Here is a 21454-nt window from a genome sequence, read left to right on the forward strand (position 1 = left end):
TGCGGGTACAAAAAAGCGGTGATAATAAATCATTAACAGCTAGCGTTGAGGGTTGGTTGCTTGACAGTTGACAACACTTCTTCTTCTTCTTGATAAAAAAAAAAAAAATTTGACTCCGTATTAGCCATTCTTGCCATGGAACTTGCAGATATCGAGGAGGAACAATTCCAAATCGAGCGTTGACCTTCGTGAAGAAACGCAGATGGATGGCGCGTCTCTTGGGAGCGGCAGGCACGGTCAACTCAAGAATGTCATCGAACTTTGCTGCATGCATTTAAGGATGCTCTCGGTAATCATTTTATTTTCGAAAATAATTTCTACTCAAAAATAATTTTTTTATTCTGTTCCTAAAAATAATTTTTAAGCATTTGGTAACGACCCAAAATTTCCATTCCTGAAATAGAAAAAAAAATATAAATACTTTTGGTAGCTGCACAAAAATTCTTTTTATTAATAATATTTTAAATTTTTTAATATTTCTTTTTTATTCTTTTTTTTTTTGTCTTCTTTTCCTTCTTGGGCATGGTTGGTGACCAGCCACAGGCTAGGGTTGGCGAGGGTGCCGGGGCCCTCGCTGGCCACAGGCGAGGGCCAGCGAGGGGGACCCTCGCCTGTGGCAGGCGAGGGCCGCAACGCCCTGGCCGGCCCTGGCCTATGGCCAATCGCCGGCCGCTGGCCCTATGGCCAGTGGCCGATCGGCGACCGGCCATAGGCCAGGAAAGAAGAAGAACCGGCCATAGCCAGGAAGGAAAGAAGAAGAAAAAAAAAATTCTTTTCCATTTCTGATTCTTGTTCCCAGAATTAAGAATCAACATTTTTTATTATTGATTCTGTTGCAAAACTAATTCTGCGAACAAATTTGTGCACGGGAACAAAAAATTTACCAAGCGGATTTTTGTTCTTTTTTTGTTCACCGGAACAAAAGAATATAATCAGTTACTATTTGGCAAGTTACGAAACACACCCTAAGTCGATGTCATGGCTGAGATCCCAGTTTTTTCCCATTTTGGCGGAGGAGATCTCGTTTTTCATTTGTTTATTTTCAAGCCGACGAATTCACTGGCTCGTCCGTGACCTTCGGAGGTAAGAAAAGGCCTAGAAGAAGTCCTGTTCGGCCAATGCATGTTGTTGATTCGTGTTCTTTCTAGAACGTGAACTCAAGGTTCTTCTCCGTGACGTGATTCCCATTGCTGTGCTACTACTGCAATCAAGGAACGAAATAGCGATTCACACCTAGGTCAAACCGCGACAGTAAGTGAATACCGACATATTTAGATTCGTCGAAATATATCTTAATGCGTCGACGAGTAAGAGTTCATACATTAAACATACTAAATATGTTGAATCGTGTAACCCCATTAGTAAACATGTCATTTCATCGATTTATGGCGTAGAAAACAGAAGTTATTATTACTAATCTACTTGGGGTGCTCATAAGGTTAAAAGTGAATTTGAATCTAGGGTTTTATTTTATTTTACTCTTTTTTTTTGCCCTTGAATTTTGCTTGGTTTGATCTGTGCGGAAACTGATTGAAGACAATATCGGTCCATCTAGTTAACAGTCCTTGTCATCTTGGACGGAAAGGTTTCTTCTAGCTCACGCTTCGTGACATGAAGTTTATCAGCACCTACCCAACAACCGCATTTGCACGAAACCTAACCCCCATGCAAAAATGCTTCAGGGCATCTGCATGCAAGTGTCGTACCTCTTTCGGTGCCCCTAGGGAAGAAGGCCGAGGTCGCGGTCAACGTTAGCTCGGGTATTGAACGCCAACACCCAACCTTCTTTCCTAACCGAGGCTGTCGTCGTCGTCATCGTTTTAGCCAATTCCATCCGAAATGCCTCGCAAATGTAAAACGGAGCAAATCAAGAAACCAGCATTGCATTTGCTTGTGTTATTACCGGTGGTGGCACGTGGATCTTTGGTGTCGTTCATCTTGAAACTTAAGTTGTTAGATTAAGACTTGGGTTCACGCGTTCTAAATACTCTAACGTAATCACGGCGTATTTGAATTTAATCTAACAGATTTGGGAAGTATAAAAACTGATGTCATTCTTTTGTTTTGCCAAAAGGTTAGTGATCGACCTTTTCACAAAGGTCGTGCTAGCAATTTCACTTAAATTCAATTTTTTCGCTCCAAACACGATATTCCAGTTACCCAATCTAATTACCCGATGAGAATTTTTTTTGTTCATTTTTTCGGGGAAATAGGATATGACAACTCAACACTCGACACGTGTTATTGACACAAATGGATAGGGACGCCATGCTCCGAATCGAAGCGCCTGAAATTTTCTCCCTTCAATGACGAAACCCTAAAAATTTACCTTTTTGGGACCAAACGGTCCTAACACCACCTATCTTGAAAACATATGTTATTATTTACCAATCACAAGTATAAGAACTTTCAAATGGAACAGTACTATATTGATACATATATAGGACTCACAACGTCTGTTTCACGATACAATGGGAATCACGGACCGTGGTTTTAACTTTTAACCCTTTTTTTTTTCTACTTTTTCGGGCGGCTAAAATCATGAATGAACTAAGAATCCTCGGCAGCAGCTTCATCCTCTTTGAATTCACGACGAGGAGGCCCGTCGTCCATTCAAGGTTTGAGAATCATACGATCAAATTTGTCAGCTGAAATGGCTGCAAGTATTCCTGGCAATGAAACCCAGAACTTCCATGGATCTCATGATAGATCCAATTTTACTTTTTCGGCCGGTGACGATAGCCATCCCAATTGATCATTAAAACAAGAAAGTAATCCCAGTGTTCCATCATTGACTTATGATTAAGACTACTAAGGTTATATGTATAATCTGTGGATTCACCTGAAATTAGCCAGTTCATCCGCTATGTACACCTGTATATATATGGATTAGATCTGCCCCAATGATAAACTTTTTTTGGAACTGATCTTCTTTAACTTTGTGGTACTTTTTTTGCTGTCCCAATGAAGTTTCATCAGAAACTCAAAGGATCTAAGACTTACAGTTTTTGTGTGAAAACAGAAACCGCAAATCGTACAGGGGAGAAGGTGACAAAAATGCTGATGATTACAGTTTCTCAACTATATTTCTGTGGTGAAACAATACATTTACAACAAATAGAATTTCTCAAGCTCGGAAATCCAGACCTCAACTTTACTAGATTGAGATGAAGCAATTTTTGAATCATCATGTTTGATCTCCTCCCGTTATGCATGGTGACGATTAACGAGGCTCCATTTGCAAATAATTGAGCAACAAATGTGCCGTTTTTTCCTCTCGAATGGCAAAAGCCACGGGTTAGCTTCTCTGATTCAGCCCGTGTTTCCTCGATCCCTCTTCATAGATCGTCGCTTTAAGTCTCCGATGATTTCGATTTTCTAGCACTTGGGAAAAGGCGTTGAACTTCACGAGATTAATCGTCTCCTTGTGCACTAACCGTAGTCACGCATCATGCATACTCCTTTGTACTTTGTTCCTTTTCGAATCTTCTAGAAATCTGTGGGCGACAAATGAGTCATCATGCAAAGAGAAGCAAAGTGGGGGATTCGGCGCTTCCGATGTCCCTCGCTACTGTGGAGGCATACGGATTTTGCACCTCTTCCTCAACTTTAGTAAGCGAAGAAGACGGGACGCTAATTGTGAGATCGAGGTTCAAATCGGGCAAGCCATGTGGGATATCCCCCGAAACATTCTCCCCCTTGAATACCTCGTGATGATCACCAGCGCTCTTGGAGGACTTATCGGCCGGGGTTGTGTTGGTCTTCAAACTGGACGAGGAAGTGCTGCCGGAGGCATTCGAGGTTTGAGAGCGAGGGAGATTTTGGTTCAACCGGTGATTATTGGGGTCAATCCCCATCTTTAGGAGTTTCCTCCTTAAGTGAGAGTTCCAATAGTTCTTGACTTCGTTATCAGTACGTCCCGGCAACCTTCCAGCTATAAGCGACCACCTGAAATATAAATCGCAGACCAAATTATCAGACAAACCGTTAATTCTCCAAACTTGAATTTAAAAATACAAAGCTCCTTTCATTACTAAAAGGAGACGAGATAAATAGCACTTTTGAACGGTAAATACCAAACTCAGTTCATGGACATGGAAGACTTTTTTTTTTTTTTAAACTACGATTTCATTCATCCGCAATAATGTGTTGGTTATAGTTCCTGTTATATTACTAATGCAAGTTTGACAATATCCTCAAATGGAGTAGGAAAATGCATTTCTTTCGCAATATTAGGGCGAGAAAAGAGAGAACAGATGGAGTGAAATCAAAGAAACGCACCGGTTGCCGAGGAGTGCATGAAGTTTGATGATGAGATCTTCTTCATCCTCGGCGAAGTTGCCCCTCTTGAGGTCCGGCCTCAGATAGTTTATCCATCTCAGCCGGCAACTTTTGCCGCAACGGAGCAGACCTGATGACCAATGCACTCACATTCTCAGTTATATATTCCCCCTAACGAAACTCCATCATTCTCTTCTTGTTTTTTTTATTATTCAATTTCCGATTGCTGTTTAGTCGTGCCATGTTTTGCTACAAATGGGATGTAAGGAAGAATGGAGAACAATACCGGCGGCATGTGGAAGAGTTCGCCAGCTACCCTCGCCGTGCTTTTGAATGTAATCGATGAGCTTCTGGTCCTCTTGCTTCGACCACGCACCCTTGTTGGTGTCTCGCTTGTCGCAGCAAGGCTTCCTCATGGTTCTCTAATTTCCGTGGGCAGTCGTCGAAGGCAAAGCTTCGGATATGATTTTCACAGTAGAGAGAGAGAGAGAGGGAGAGAGAGTTGAACAAGGCAAGGGGATAAAGAGAGGAGCCAAGGCAGGTATATATCTAGGGTAGGTGCTGTCATATGGATGGTAAGGCGGGGAGGTTGACTTTGACTGGTGGTTTTGGCCATGCGAGAGAGAGAGAACGATAAGGACTCATACTTAACGGCAACTAACTACCACAGCAACACATTCATTGTCAAACCCTACCATCCCTCTTTCTCTCTCTCTCTCTCTCTCTCTCTCTGCGCTTCTGAGCAAAAACTTTTTGGTCTTTAGTTGAAAGGGTGGATGGGAGATGAGAAACCATCCAAAACGAGCGAGAACCGAAGGGAATATAAGCCTTCTTGCGTGAAAGAGGACAAAACAAAAAAACGTCTGAAGACGATCAACAAAACATGAATTCACAGCAGCTGATGCGAAGATGAGGAAGATGATCATATACGATCCAAGAACACACACCCCCACACGCACAGGAGGAGGGAGAGGGGAGGGGTTGGAGCAATCGCATGCTTCCCATGGTTTGACTGATAGTTCCTTCGGTTTCCCCCATGCTCTCAGCCCTGTGACTTTAACAGCGTAACGAACGGTCTTGTTTCGGTTTCCTCATCTCATTCGCACACGGTGGATATGTCGTCACCCGTATAGATGGACAAGACAAAGAACACAGTAACATGAATATGTACGTGCAGTGAATTAGGGTTTCTTGTTGAAATCAATCTGGAACTCCGTTAATGGCTTACCGGTTGTTTATTAATCTGTGCGCACACATATTGTTGTTACTATTACTATTGTTATAATTGATGTTATTATTTTTTATTACTACTACTACTATCATGAATGCAGACATTGACGAATATAAGTACAATTAATCTCTGCAGCTATATCGTTTCTGTCAGTTTAACTAATGTCAATCTTTTCTCCTTTTAATCAAGAAAAAGGCGGTGTCATTTATGCCTTTTCTTTTAGGGTTAATACCACGAAAAACCCTAAAACGGTACATATGTGACAAATTTACTTTAAACTAATTTTTTGACCATCACAAACCCCAAACTGATACATATGCGACAAATTTACTCCAAACCAATTTATTTTACCATCAAACACCTAAAATCGATACATTTATGATAAATTTACCCTACGTTAAGTTTGATTAATACCACGAAAAATCATAAATTGGTAAATCAGTGACAAACAGAGGGGTAATACCCTAAATTGGTATACCTATCAATTGCCACATATCATCAAACTCAGTAATTTGATAGTAAAAATTAACGAAAACTAACCAATGGTAAATTTGTCACTAGTGTATCAGTTTTGAGTAAATTTGTCACAAGTATTCTAATTTGGGGTTTTTCGTGATATTAACCCTTTCTTTTATGATGTACTCGTACGCTAGGTTATTTCATTGCATTTTCATTTAGTAATAAACACAGTTTATTACTGTAAAAAAACACAGTTTATCTAGCAAAAAAAAAAAACACAGTTTATGGGTTGTTCGTATTTTCTAGGCATGACATCTTGTTACTGTAAATAAAGATCACTGAAGCAATCAATTAGCAAAACCAATTAATTTTCTAGTCGCCTGTCCATATAAGCACTCCTGTCAAAAGTAAAAAAAGAAAATAGAGATTATTATTGTTCATGCGGATGATATTTATAAAATAGTCACAAGCTTCCGGGATCTCAATTCCTCCAAGAACTTCAAAAGCTCATCAAACATATAACGGAAGTCATAGTAGGTAGAGCTCGTGAATGGTCGCACCATGTCGCTGGACCATGTGCACCTTTAGAAAATTGGGGGTAAACGCATTAAAATGTAAGCCCTAACAAAAATTCGCTATAGGAAATATAAATTTTGTGTGAGTTTCTTCGCGATACGCGCAAGGCTACATAGAAGGATGCGATTTGCTACTGTAGCATAGACCTTGAATCGAGATTGATGTATAAAAAACATTTGAATTTTCAAAATCCCGTGTTCCACCTGTTGGAAAATTTGCATATACCGAACTATAATGACAACAAAGTCGCTTAGGGAGAAAGAAGAAAAAAAACCCATAGCAGTGGAGCTGCGCATTGTATATGGCATAATGTCTAACGCAAAAAATATAGAATAATCACAACATTCAACAAAAGACTGCAGTTGAAAATATATACAGAAGAGCAGCTGAAAAATATTATATATATATATTTTTTTGGTGACCGAGGATCCGCTACCATTCCTGGACAGTGACGAGACCCAAGCATTGTGTAATCGCCTATACCTCGTGAGACTAAATTTCAAAGAACCCACCGCTGCGCCCTCACTTAAATTACGGAACCGAGCGGGGATTCGAATCCAGAACCTCTAAGGAGGGAAGGAAAGCGCCCATCAACTCGGCCATGCGCAGGTAGGTTGAAAAATATTATATTTGGTCTTAGCAGAACAGGTTTTGAGTACGAGCACATAATGCGACAAGACATTCAAGCAAATCAAATAGTTTTTGTTATGATGTATTGACTTTTATTCGATGCACCGACAGTGTAAACGAGTTTCTTCAAGTACAGACAAGTTTTAAAAGAAAAACCGATACGTTTATTGTTCTAAGTCTTGCCATGGTATACGTTCCATCGATAGCCGGACGTTTCCCTACAAAAAACGCTAGGTAAAGTCAAATCTTCCGCGACACCTCTCTAAGTACAACCGATTTTATTGCGTGTCTACGAATGGGTTTGTCACTCTTGCTATCTCTTGAGAATAGCGCTCAAATGGGTGTTACAAGCTATGAAAGACTGACGGACTAAAAATTCTTCTAAAAAAATTCTGAATCTCTCTTGTTTTTGCCCTTTCAGACTATATGACTTCTGGCCGAGTTTTCTTCAATTTATAAAGCTCTAAATTCGAACATTGCACTTAGATCATGTAGCTGTCATTGCACTATGTAAAAAATCTCGGCAAAAGTTTCTTGCAAAACACGTGCAAAAAATTCTTTCAAATCTGGGATGTCAATGAGATTTTCTATTGATGGCAAATTATCTTCTATCGATAGCTGGTTTTGATCCCGCCATCTCAACAACCTGCTCAGCGAATTAGTCCATGATTATTTGCATAAACAGTCTTAGAATATCATGCTTTATTGCTATGAGTTGGATCTTCAATTTAGAAACTACAACGGTCATCAAGTCTAGTCTATATAGCGGAAGTGCCCGACGATCAAGTTCGACTCTTTTGCAGAATCAAGAATTTGGTCTATACCCTTCCTTGTGCAGTTTTCAAACTTAGTGAAATTTGACCCATGTACTTGTAGAGTCAGAATTTAACTTCTCTGCATGGTTTAGATACGATCCTCTGCACACTTAAATCAACTCACTAAATACTTCATTTAAGTTTTATCATCATCAAAACCTTTCATGAATATTTTCTAACAGCTTCAAACTCGCTTCGTCGCTGCTGCTGGATGAGCAGCTCCCTCGTTGACGGTGACAAGCCTTCGTTGCCTCCAGATCCAGAGGTCGTGCCCCAAATCTGGAGCCCCTTTCATCGCCGCCGTCGAGGCCTCGAGTCCTCGACAATGACGGAGTGGAGGCCACCTTTGGGTAGCAATGGCTCAGGGTGGGGGTGGCCGGAGTTGAGAGATAGAGAGGGAGGAGGGAGAGGTCGATTGGTTCGGGCATCGTTGGCTGGCTGACACGGTGGCAGTGGCGGCTGGCGATGATTACCGGCGGCTTAATTGTATGATACAAAGCGTGCAGATTCTTCACAGTAAACTAGTTAGGGAGAAGGGAAAGCTGATCACGTGGCTTTTCAACCACCAAAATGGCAAAGAAGGGGGGTCACTTTCACTTGCGAGCATTAAACTTTTAATGGACTTTGCAATTAGGTATCAAACTATGATTCTGACGACTCGATACGCTACACTTTTTCTTCTCCACAAAGGGGGTAATTTGATCCTACCGCCAGTCTTCCGGCGAAAAGCTGACACAATCACATGACGGTGCACGCGAACCTCCCACTGTTTCTAACATGAACGGATTCACACCGGACGTCGATGCCCCTTCGAAAAGAGCACATATAAACCAAATCACACTTCCATTTAGTAGCTTAAGCAAACGGATGAATACGCATGGTAAATCCCATGAAATCAACACGTTGTAACAGCACATTTTAGGGTTTCTTCACCTCTGCCGCATTTGTCATGCTATACATGTTTTTTATTTATTTCTCGTATCTGTTGGTCCCCATGATTCAATGAACCGAGAGGGTAGCTATCGACATTAGAAACGCAATAAAGTAAGAGGAAAATGAATAAAGAAGACCCGACCCCGATCCTCAATTGGCCCCCTAAGGACTGGGCACTTGATAACTCCATGGAACCACCAGTCTGCAGATGATCAGAATATAAAAATCTCCCCCCTCCACAATCATAATCGACTTGATTATTATCTTCTTTTTTACCTTGGGGATTAGTTTACTGACACCGAAATGCTTGCGGAACTGGATAACGTGGGACACAGGCTGACACACCCACGAAAGCGAAGTACTAGGAGTGCGTTTCGTAATCATCCTATTTTCGAAAATAATTTATATTTAGAAATAATTTTTTTTATTTTATTTTCAGAGATAATTTCTAAACATTTGAAAACGTTTAGTAACGGCCCAAAATTTCTATTCCCGGAATAGAAAAAGAACAGAAATGTATTTGGTAACTGCACAAAATTTCTTTTTATTATTAATATTTTAATAATTTTATAAAAAAATATAATATTTCTTTCTTTTTCTTTTTTTTTTCTTTTTATCTTCTTTTCTTTTTTGACCATGATCGGGTCACCGGCCATAGGCAAGGGCTAGACCCTCGTGGCCTGGACGGCCCTTGCCGGCCTTTTCCGGCCCTTTCCCGAGCCGACGAGGGTCGTCCTCGGCGGATCCGGTGAGGGCGGCCCTTGCCCAGGCCGCGAGCCTCGAGGGCGGCTCTCGCCAGCTCGAGCGAGGGTTGGAAAAGGATTGCGAGGGCCGCAAGGGGGGACCCTCGCCGGCCCTGGCCTGTGGCCGGTCGCCATTCGCCGGCCATGGCCAAAAAGGAAAGAAGAAAAAGAAAAAAAAATTTATTCTATTTTTTATTTTTGTTCTTAGAATCAAGAAGCAACTTTTTTTTTGTTTTTGATTCCGCTCCAATATTCATTCTGGGAACAAATTTGTGCTCAAGAACAAAAAATTTATCAAATGGATTTCTGTACTTTTTTTGTTTCACGGAACAAAAGAATAAAATCAGTTACTATTTAACAAATTACCAAACGCATCCTAGATATCCGACTCCACCACCACCCCCACCACCACCACCTGTTCGTCTCTAGCTGTATTCAAAAAACCCCCCAGGTTTAGTGAATAGTGACTTTTGGTTAGACCAAAATTCTTCCATCCGCACTTCCTCTCCGGAGTGTAAGTTAAAAACATGGAGAGACAGGCCAAGGGTTGTACTGCTTTTGAAGTTTGTACTAGGTTATTTGTCTAGCCTAGCAAATAACGACGGCGAGGAGGAAAATTAATGCACGAATGTGATGTATACACTGAGCCGAATGTGGAATCTGGACCGTCGAGATGTGGGTCCACCATGGGTATCGCCGGATCGGACGGTCCAGACTCGGTTCGGGACGTGTGCTGGGCTCACTGAATAAAATCTTGACAACGATTAGTCAAGATCTTTCACATGGAGAGAGGCCAAGGGAGGTACTACTTGTAAAGTTGTACCAGGTTCTTTGTCTGTTCAGATTCGACTCGTTACCCGTGCTAGGCTCGCTTGATACATCTCAACGATTAGTCAAATCTTTCTTTTTTCCGTTGCAACAGTAGATTCCAGGTCTCTCCCACATATCACTAGCTATACACGCTAATTTTGGAAACGTTGGGTTTATGCATAGAATTGCATGATTAGCAATAGCATGAAAGACTATCGAACCCCATCTCGAGGTCAGCTTGTCCTAAATCATTACCCTTGCGTCTTTGACAGGGTACCTCCAGTTGAAAATCGTCATATTAAGAGAGATTCTCTATCTTAGCAATATTTAGAAAACAGCTATATGACGTCGATGCAGCTTATACATAATAAGAAATCAGGATGACACCATCATTGAAAAGATGAGCCGAAGCATTTGGACGCACGTTTTTCTTTTTCCTGCTTTTGGATTTCCATCGCTTTAGCCAAAGTTTGATTGATTTTTTCTTTCTTTGCACGTGTTAATTTGAGATGACTTTCATTATGACTGAAAACGAGATAGGCAGCGTAGGGAAATTAAAATCTGACGATGAAAAAGAAACTTGGAAATTTAGAACGTTCATAAGCGATTGATGACCCATTTTGGTAGTAGATGGATTTGATCCTTTTTGTATTCACATTGTTAAGTGCATGAGAAAGTATGTTCTTAGTCCCATTCTCCCTATACTACTACTGTTAATGCTAATCTTGTCGTATGCAATTGACAGTTGGCTAGGAGTTGTTGCGTGATTGAGTTTTATAACCTTTCAGTACACCACAATCGTCAAATCGCACGACCCCATCTGAGATCCATTAGGAGTTATGGTTCACCCGCGCTCGCATCAATCCGACACATCTTTGGATTTTTCCATGATCACTTGTCACCTATCAAGGACTTTTACTAGGATAGGCCTTAGCCGTCCAAGAAGCTCGCAAGCCCTCTGGAGATTCGCTTGTTGATATTCTAATGACACAAACAGTTTCTGAATTTAAGCTCAATATGTAATTTGATTCCTGAACTTTTAATTTGTTCAATTTAGTCAATGAACTTTAACCTAATGTTCAATGTTGTGCTTAAACTTTTAATTTGTTTAATGTAATCTTTGAATTTTCAGTACATATTCAATTCAGTCCCTGAATTATATGAAAATATAAAATGTATCCCTTGAACTTGAATTAATGGAATGACTACATCGAACATTTTCATATAGTTTAGGGACTGAATTGAATATGTACCAAAAGTTCAAGGATGACATTGAACAAATTAAAAGTTCAAGGATGACATTGCACATTTGGTTAAAGTTCAGAGATTATATTGACCAAAAAAAAGTTCAATGACCAAATTGCATATCAAGCCACAATTCATGGACTATTTGTGTCATTTTCCCAATTGTAAAAGCAAAATATGAATTGTTTCGATACAAGTATTCATTAAGCGTGCCTAGACAACAAAAATATGTTTTGGATTTTCATGATTTCTCTCTTATAACAAAAGAGCGCATCTGAAAAATCAGAACACTAATATATTACACAATTAATCTACTCAATTCGCATACGGTGAATACTATCCCCGCTCGTTCAATCAGACGATTCGATATCATAAAGACTTGCACGCTTCCTGTGCTGCAATTCACTTTATTTTCACGCATATAAAATATTTCCCCGAGACAGATTAAGACGCGGCTTCTTTAAGCAGAGGACACGTGTCCAAGGGTTTTGATGCGTACGTTAATATCTCAACCTCCCACAAGACTTCTATCCGCTTTATGGGGGGTTTATCCTAAACGGAGGAGGAGGAACGGAGGAGGAGGAGCTGCTGCATGAGATGGCCATGCACAGCAACTACACGTACGAGAGCGACAAAGCCCATGCACGAGCGGAGTACCAAAAAGTAATATGGTCCGACCTTTGACCTGTTGATGAGCTCGTGCTCCTCGTGCCTGGCCTGTCCGTGAAAGAAAGATAGATGAAGCCATATGGAGAGACTCTCTCTCTTTCTCTCTCTCTCTCTCTCTAAACGACAGGTCAAATTGCTGATCACCACCACAACAATCGAGTCATCATTGTCATCCTAACCAGCAATTATTTGGGTATTGTGGACAAATCACAATGGTGTTGCACATCCAAACGGTTCGGTTCGGGTTTCCGGGAAACCCGAACCGAACAGAACCGTTGACACCCCATGACTATGGCGGTCTCTTGCAACTTCTATCATACCATAAAGGACTCGAAATTCCCTAATCGATAGGTGAACAGTAGCTCAAAAGAGATTTTCCAGATGTGTAGAGACTCTTTCAATTGAACAAGGCAAGTTGTCTAAATTGATCGATTCAAACTGGAGTTTATTACATTTGAAAAGCCGGCATCTCAATCATTCGCTTCTTTTTCTGAGCAGTATGCGATCGTCTTAGATAGATCTGTTCCCTCATGTGAGGTTATCCATTTCCATTTGAGGTGAGAGAGAGAGAGACAGATAGATAGAAAGTTGTTGCATGGAGAGAGAACTTTAAATATTATATCACATATGCATAGTTGGCTCCCATTTTTGTATTTTTTTAGGTCGAGGAAAAACGGTTTATTTAACATTGTATCTCAGTTGAGAGCATCTGTCGCGAGTTCAATTTTGACAATCTCTCTTGTACAGTAATTCTTCTTGTTATTCTCCTCATGTTTATTTACCTCTTTTCCATTGTTTATTTGATGTGTAAACGTCCGATCTTGTTTCACGTGTATGTCCCATCTTATGATGCAAGGAGCGGAAGAATACCCTTGGATACTTGTTAAGGGTCGTTGCTCGTTTTTTGAAACTGTAATATTTTCTAGTTTAAATCCCATGGTTTTCTTGAAACTTCTCTCAAATTTCGAAGTGTATCAATATGTATTATTACTACTTATGGTGATCTTATAGTGTCCTCAGGGCACTTATTAACAAGACGCATGTATATATTGTTGGCTGATTTTATGACGGTTTGAGTTTTTTTTGGAAATAAACAGTTTGTTTTAGCAAAGAAAATGGAAATTCGCATAATGAATGTGTTTAAGACACGTCCAAAGCCGTTGAAGTGAATATCCAAGAACGAACGATACCATAGTGACTCTTTATTCAACTATGCTTGCCATTCTTTACTAAATCAGCATCAAATGCCAAACTTGGAAAGTTTCCTCTCCCATTGGTCAAGGGCTCATCACCCACGCCTTAACCATCTTCCAATTGGGTTTGTTAGAGATAATTAGGGTTTTCTATAAGATAATTTTCCTAAGAAAAAATAACAAAAAATTCCTAAACCTATTGCATTGATATCAATTAAATTCTAAATCTTTCAATTGGACCAATTTAGTCCTAAATGTTTTCACATTGGTACTAATTCAGTTCATTCGGTCAATTTAGACTGAAAATAGGTAACGTGAATGCCAGACATCTTATGTGGCACGGTCAATGCTGAAGTAGACATTTTTTTAAAAATTTTTAAATACTTTTTTCGAATTTTTTTGTTAACTTTTTTATTTTCTTTTTCCTTTTCTTTTTTTCTTCTCTTTTCCTTCTTTTCTTTTCTTTTTTTCTTTCCTTTCTTTTTTTTTCTTTTTTTTCTCGTCACCCTCCGCCAGTCGTCAGCCGACAGAGGTTGCTGGGCGAGGGCTAGGTGAGGCCACCCCTCCCTAGATTCGATGAGGAGACCCTCGCCCAACCCTCACTAGAGGCCGGTGGGGGCAGGCCTAGCCCAAGCAGGGCCCCTGCCGATGGTAGTAAGGCCCCTCGCCATCTAGGCGAAGCCGCCCTTCACCAGATCTAATGAGGGAACCCTCGTCCCAACCCTTGTCAAGTTGTGGCAGTCAAGGGCTAGGTGAGGGTCCCCTCACCGCCATCGCCAGGGGCCTCGCCTGTGATTGGCTAGGGCATCTTGGCCCTTACCCTCGCCAGCGGCCGGCGACCTCTGCCAGCTGGCGATTGGCAAAGGGTAATAAGGAAAAAAGAAAAAAGAGAAAAGAAAGAAAAAAAGAAAAGAGAAGAAAAAATTCAAAAAAAGTATTGAAAAATTAAAAAAAATGTCAACATCAGTGTTGGATGTGCCACAAAGGACTACCAGCATCCACGTTAGTAATTTCTAGCCCAAATTAGCTGGATTGACTGAATTGGTAAACTATATGAAAAGGTATGTGACTAAATTGATCTAATAAAAAGGTTTAAGACTGAACTGGTACCAATGCACTAGGTTTAAGACTTTTTTGGTACTTATCCCCTAAATTCCTATGCCATAGATAATTTGATAATTCTGTTGATTCTCCATATTTTTGAAGATTGCGTGTATATTTCTTTGATTATGCATATCTTGATTGATATGTTATCTAAGATAGTCATCTAATAAAGTCTATACATAGGCCAATGTATTCTTATTCAATATAAATCGAATTATACAGAAATTCCACAATCATCTCTTCCGCATATTATTATTATTTTTATTACCATTAACCGGGTCAATGCTTATTGGTTGCTCATTCATTGACTCGAGTGTCTTTCACGTTCCAAGGGTCTTATAAAAATGTGCACCAAGAAACTGGTAAAACATAATTAACACGGAATATGTTGATTTTCAAAGTGTTCATTACACAGGACAAGGGAAAAACAGTGTACGCAAAATTGCAAACTTCCTTTTAATGACTTCTTAAGGAGAGCCTAAGGACACTTATTAACAAAAATCCATTTTAAAATAAATTAATGTCGTACCACCATCTCTAGATTCTTTCTTGGATTAAGAAAAATGCAATTAATGTCATTCTCCGGAACCAAGATTTGAACTTGCAGCCCATCTACCGTCACCTAATACAATTTACACCTACCATTTTAGAATTAAACCTATCTTCTTACTAATGAACAATTGACAGTCTTTGACCCAAAAAAAAAACAAGAACAATTACACAGTCAATCTCAGTTACCACACTTCCTCTCTAGCAGTTTAGTCTCGAACCAAATACAGCTTGAAACCGCCGAACGTGGCCAGTGAGCATAAACAATGCAAGATGGATTTTCTATACAAGCTACCAGTGCCAGAAGAAAATTAACTCGAGCCATGCAGGTAGATCATTAATAATGGTTGGTTTGCAACTTTGATATAATATACAGAGAACCAAATCGGGTAGAGATGGAAGAATTCACTGGCATGGATAGTGAGATCTAATTAGGGGTGATTGGTTCCAAGATGGGGTCGGTTCCCACCTTGGAACCGGTTTCCGAGTGGGTTCAGGAACTAGTTGTGATATCATTTTTTTTCATATTCTTTGCAAGACTGCAAGCATTGTTACATAGTCTAAACTCTCATTTTTTAGTTTTTTGGATCTTTAAATGAAAATCTCGATGGAAAAATTAAAGGTGTGATAAATATGATTGAGTTTCATTAACTTGCTAATAAAACAAAAAAAGTATCGGCTCAATCCGGGTGATTCAGTCCACACCTGAAACCAGGAACCGAACTGACAATCACCGGTTCCAAATTTTAGGAACTGGGAGCTTCCCAAAATCAGCTGGTTCGGTCCGGTTCCATTGCTCACCCTAGACCTAATTGACTATTTAACCGTGTTTGACAAAGTTAATGAATCTTTATATCTGAAAAGACCTAGCTTAGAAAATGCTGGAATATCAATGCGTGCAAACAATTATATAAGTCGCTAAAAGTCTAGAACTTGAAATGCATGAGTTTCGAGATAATTCCTACACTAATTTCCTTTTCACCCCTCCCATCCCTATTAATACATGGAGGAACCATATTGGATAAGCTTGTGGTCCACGCAAATAATCCCATCCATAACATTTGAAAGGCCCAAGCTAGCTGGAACTTGGGAAGGTGTTAGGGCACGGGTATTGACTGGAAGGTGACAAGGCTCTCCACCTGAAGTTGACTCTTTCATGAGGGAAAACAAATAAAGAGGATAATTGCTAATAATTCTAGTGATGGAAGGAGAAAAATGAATGGTTGACAGCTAATTATGCCCTACGATGGTCTTTCTCTTTGAAATCTCTGGTCATTTCTTGCCATTATTTCAACCAAACCACGACCATATGTGGGTTTTAAGTTAATCTTATCCACTTCCCACGCAAAGTCTGTGGTAAGTGCGGTCAGTATCGCACATCCTCACAGCAAATAAAGATAAAAACAGCCATGCTACAATGCTGCGCAGAGAGAGAGAGAGATTAATAATGTTATTTCGATGATTGTGACCGGAGCTAGCTGCTAAAAGGATTTTTGGAGCGTTCAAACAAGTATAAATTCATAAAATGGTTCGCAAGAATAGAATTCACTCGAAAAGTTCGTTCAGAACTCGCTTGAGGTTATTTCGGCCTCAACATTAATCATTTTTATGGGTCTTTGATCGCTCTTCTATTTTTGAACTTGAAAATCCGTGAAACACCCTGCAAACACCATAAACAGGTTAAATACGGGTTCTTGGATTGTAAAGTAGCTTTGACCTAGAGCAATTTGTATGGAGTTAGTGGGATTTGAACAGGAACTTCAAACGGTTTTGACGTATAAGCCAAGCTGGGGTAAGCAGGAAACTTAAAAGAGAAACAAAGATAAAATCATATATTACTTTATTTCCTAATTAATTTAGCATGTTATTCACCCATTAGCGTTACCTAGGGTTTCTTCAGTACAAATAGCTACTATTTCAGCAGAGAACGATTTATATCATCCATATTTAAGATACAATTGAGAGATTCATCCGTTATTGCGCAAACATGCACGTCGACTCAGCGTCAAAGTGAGGTCACCGTCCTCCTCTGTTTTGGTCTTGTTGAATATGAAACTGCTCACCTTTAATCAAAGAAAGCAGAATTTGGTGTCTTTTACTCACCAAAACCAGTCAAAGAAGAAATTCTACGAAGTAATTTTTTTTTCAATGGGCCCAACAGCGCAAAGTAAGTTCATAAGCACTGTATTTTAGCTGATTATACTGGGGAAAAGCAATGATGACAAATTTGTTTTAATTATTTTACTTAAATATGTTAGGGTTCTTCTCATCATGGCTTTTTCTACTTTTCTTGGCAGCTTTTTCGGTAGATCGTCGTGGAAAGGATCAGAAAAAACGGTCCATCATATGTTTTCGTCTCGTATGCTGACAACCAAGCCACGTGTTACCTACGCGAAAGTGAGTTGCCCCCATCGTCTTCAATCACCATAAGTGAAAATAAGGTGATTCTCTACTAGGAAGAAGTTATTGGAGTTGGCGAATACTTCGGGGATCCTTGTTTCTCATACCGGGTATGCTCACGTGAGCTTAAGGAAACTGAAGTGTTATCCGACGACATGTGACACCTGCGTGTGGAATGCGGGGGTTCGGGGGCATCGCCCCTGACACGGGTGTCTTGCTGCCCGGTCAGCGAGCGGGGTTCGAGGGCAGCGCCCCCCGACGGGGGTTCCGCTACCCGGTCAACGGACGGCTGCCCCGCTCTTCGGTGAGCGGGCGGGGGCTCGGGGGCAGCACCCCCGAAACCTCAACGGGTTTGGGCTTTTATTTAAGCTGGCCTGTATAGTGCGAGATTAAGAGATTTCGTATAAGTTTAGGTTTTGGGCCCGTTTGGGGCACATATATATTTTACTCGTTTTTCTGATCATTGTAACGAGTTGAGTGACTGTAAAACCGAAAATATAGTGAAATCTCTTTACAGGACGTAGCCCTATTCGAGGGTGAACCTGGGTAAAATTCGTGCATCGTCTATTTTCTCTGATTTCTGCGTGATTGTTCTGTTTCGATTCTCGTTACGTCCCTTCATAAGTCTTTAAGGCTCGTAGAGAGAGCCGCAAAAGGCGGAGAGAGATGTCGGGACAGAGAGATGATAGGGCAAGAGAGGCGATGCGCGACGACGGGATTGCTGGAGGTCAAAGGCGGGAGCAGAAGCAGCGGCGACAACGGTGGCACTTGGCCGCTTGGGAAAGGAACAGACAGAGAGAGAGAGAGAGTTGGGAAATTAGGAGGAGGATTGGTTGCACATTACAGGCCTACAGAGTTGGGCCCCCATCTGCTCATTTTTGCATGAGAAACAAAGGAAAGCAAAACAAACAAACCTGTCATGCATGGCATGTCCATGCGATCAAAGGCCGTGTATGACTCACGGACGCTCTTGAATATCTCAGCTGCAGTGTACGTCTGTGTCATTGTGTGGCAAAGAAACGAAACTAGGGTGGTCTCTTGTTGACTGAGAATTTCGGTAGTGGATATGCATCCGAATCGTGAGACTGTCCGCTGGGAAACCTGTGAGCTGCTGTGCGAGCTGGAAGGAATAATTAAGGATGCATGTTGTCTATTAACTATGACCTAAGTACCACCTACTACCATGTCTGGTTTGATCTTATTATATTTGGAAGTGAAGTCTAGTCTGTCCACCAAACATATCTCAATGGTGACTAGGAAATCTGTCTGCTTATTGCGAGTCTTTTGTGGCAGGCTTTTGTTGATTTTATCGTCACATTGGGAAGTTGTGTGCTAGGGGGGAAAAGCTAAGAATGAGAGAGCATTCATTCCGGTTCGTATTCTGTTCGTATCGAGTTCATCTTTGACTTCCCGGTGCACCAAGTTCGATCTCGACATTTACGTGTCCTAGTATGATTGTTAGGTTGGATTTAGAGTGATCGTCCCTAGAAATCGATATTCGTTTGCTGATTATTGATATAATCCTCACCTGCCTAGGTAAGAAAAAGGAAAAAAAATCAAGGCAAAGCAAGAGAGACTTGCTCATGTGCTAATGGCAGATGTAACTAACCTCACCAACATTTGAATTTTCCTTCTTCTTCTTCTTCTTTTCTTTTTTATCTTGTCATTATGCGTGTGCAATATGTTAGTGAATAAAATTAAATAGAGTGTTAATGGATAAGGATCTTATCTGCTTTTACTTGCTCCGTTCTTGATTGGTTGTTTTGTCGGTCCCTCTTGTTTTGTGATGTTTCCAAACAAGAGAAACTCTGTCGATACACCTGATAAGACTTATTATAGCGTTGCTGTCCCTATCTTTTCTTTTTTAATCAAGTGGTGTTAACCAGATGAACATGCTCTGTTGTCAGCATGTTTAAACCTCTCTCCAATCTCTTACTATTATTAGAGATTCAGTAATCTCCCCATTTGGTTGTTGAATGCCACTGAAGGGACCCGAAGCTACCGCTGAAAAGAGTAGTTTTCTTGATTGTCATAATCTCATTTGAGTAGCTTCACCAATTCCACGGTTATCTGCACTAATTAACCACTAAACCTTCCAAGTTACCTTTTAAACAAATCCTCTACCTCTTGCGAAAGCTCCCGCTTGCGTGCTATGATCTTCAGTAGATATGCCAATCACTTAAATTTACTAATAAAATTCGCGACATTTTGCTCCCATGTGTAGTTTTCAGCTTCATAACAGCAAATCACAGTGCACCAGATATATAGAGCTCATGTGCGGGTTTTGAGGCAAATATTAATGTTCTGCGGCTTTCTAGTTTGTTCGGTTAATAAAAATATGCATCAAAGATAGCCTTGTTTCGCTATTTCAATGTGTTCCAAGAACTGTGGACAGAGTTCTCAATGAATTTTAATTTATTCTCAAAATTACAAGAGTTTTACATGATTTTACCAAAACAAGGAGATGTCATAGTAATTCACCCCAGTTGTCAAAATTGGTTGGGACTCACTCTCGGTATCAGAAGTTGCAATGAGATTGTACCTGCCAAGGTTTTAAGTCACCATGCTTCAAACAAGTTACGAGAATTAGACCCACAATATGTGGTGGTGTCAGATATTAACTCGCTTAGCTCTCTCCGAGGTGGTCCTCTGTATTGCCGGCAGGACAAGTTCTTAACGAAACCGGTGCATGCGAACCGAATGCATATAAGCTCTTGAATTTGATAGGTCCCATAAGACCCGCACGTTCCAAGAGCAGGAACAAATTCTTAATGATCCCGGCATGTGAGTCCTTGAATTTAGTGAGTCCGCCGCGCTCACACGTATCCGGTGCAGTCAAGAATGTCTCTGCCTGTCAGCAGGCGGGGCGAGGAAAAAGCCGGCTTTAGCAGTGAGAGAGCAAGCCATGTACTATGACAGTGACTTCAGTTGAAATTAAAAGGCAATAATTAAATAAACAAATAAAGCCAACTGGTGATTGCGAAGGTGTTAGACGAATGATGTTCCAATCATGAAAGGTTAAAGAACTAGAAAAGAAGTCGTGTAAAGTAAAATTGCTTCTTTTTCCTTTTTCCCCTTTTCGACATTTCTTAAAAGCAGTGAAAGATGGAGATTCTGCTGTCCAAAACGAGGATATGCACGACAGATTCACCAAAGCATGCTTTGGAGTTATTAAAACTTTAGCTTCAGCAATTTTGCATTAAACACATGGGGGAAGGCAAAATTTCTTGACCCTTTAGTACATATTGCGAAGATAGACCACCAGCACAAACAAGGGAAGTCACGCAATTCACATGGACCCCGTGACTTAAGGAACTCGTCCTGTTCGGCACGCTGTACTATTCGCAGCTGGCAACACTTACTCCTCCAAATTAGTGACCCAATAAACACGAGCACCTGTGGAAATACCTAAGCTAGTGAAGAATCGCTAAGCGACGCCACATAGAGTTCAAGTCCTTGGGACATCCTTGATAAGCACACCATTCGGCGAGGCCACACAACTTATGGGTAATACATAGCTGTCCTCAAAAGTCAGAAATCAGCATCATATACAGTTTTCAGACAGTGAATGATAGCGACAACACCCAATAATCGCTGGAAACAGGTTGATGAGGTATTTAAGTGAGGGTGTGAGGACCATCACCAACGTAGTACACTGGTACTTCTTGACCATCTGTTTTATGTTCCATCAAACACCAACGGCCTGTTTCGGAGTAAGTATGTCGGCCAGCTTAGTGACCCACGAGAGAGAGAGAGAGAGAGAGAGAGAGAGAGAGAGAGAGAGAGAGAGAGAGAGAGAGAGAGAGAGAGAGAGAG

General features: G+C 40.7%; 1 protein-coding gene across 1 annotated transcript; it reads right to left on the reverse strand.

The window, feature by feature from the left end:
- Positions 1–3061: 3061 nt before the first annotated feature.
- On the reverse strand, positions 3062–4799 carry LOC115665268 (MYB-like transcription factor 4). Its single transcript, XM_030587301.2, has 3 exons — positions 4568–4799; positions 4282–4411; positions 3062–3948 (listed from the first exon to the last, which is right to left on the reverse strand). The coding sequence occupies exons 1-3, from the start codon at positions 4695–4697 to the stop codon at positions 3519–3521; spliced, it is 690 nt and encodes a 229-aa protein (XP_030443161.1). The 5' UTR covers positions 4698–4799; the 3' UTR covers positions 3062–3518.
- Between the last annotated feature and the right edge of the window lie 16655 nt (positions 4800–21454).

The sequence above is a fragment of the Syzygium oleosum genome, unplaced genomic scaffold, assembly GCF_021117445.2.
Source record: "Syzygium oleosum isolate NSW1041296 unplaced genomic scaffold, Sole_v2.1 Sole_v2.02, whole genome shotgun sequence".
NCBI lineage: Eukaryota > Viridiplantae > Streptophyta > Magnoliopsida > Myrtales > Myrtaceae > Syzygium > Syzygium oleosum.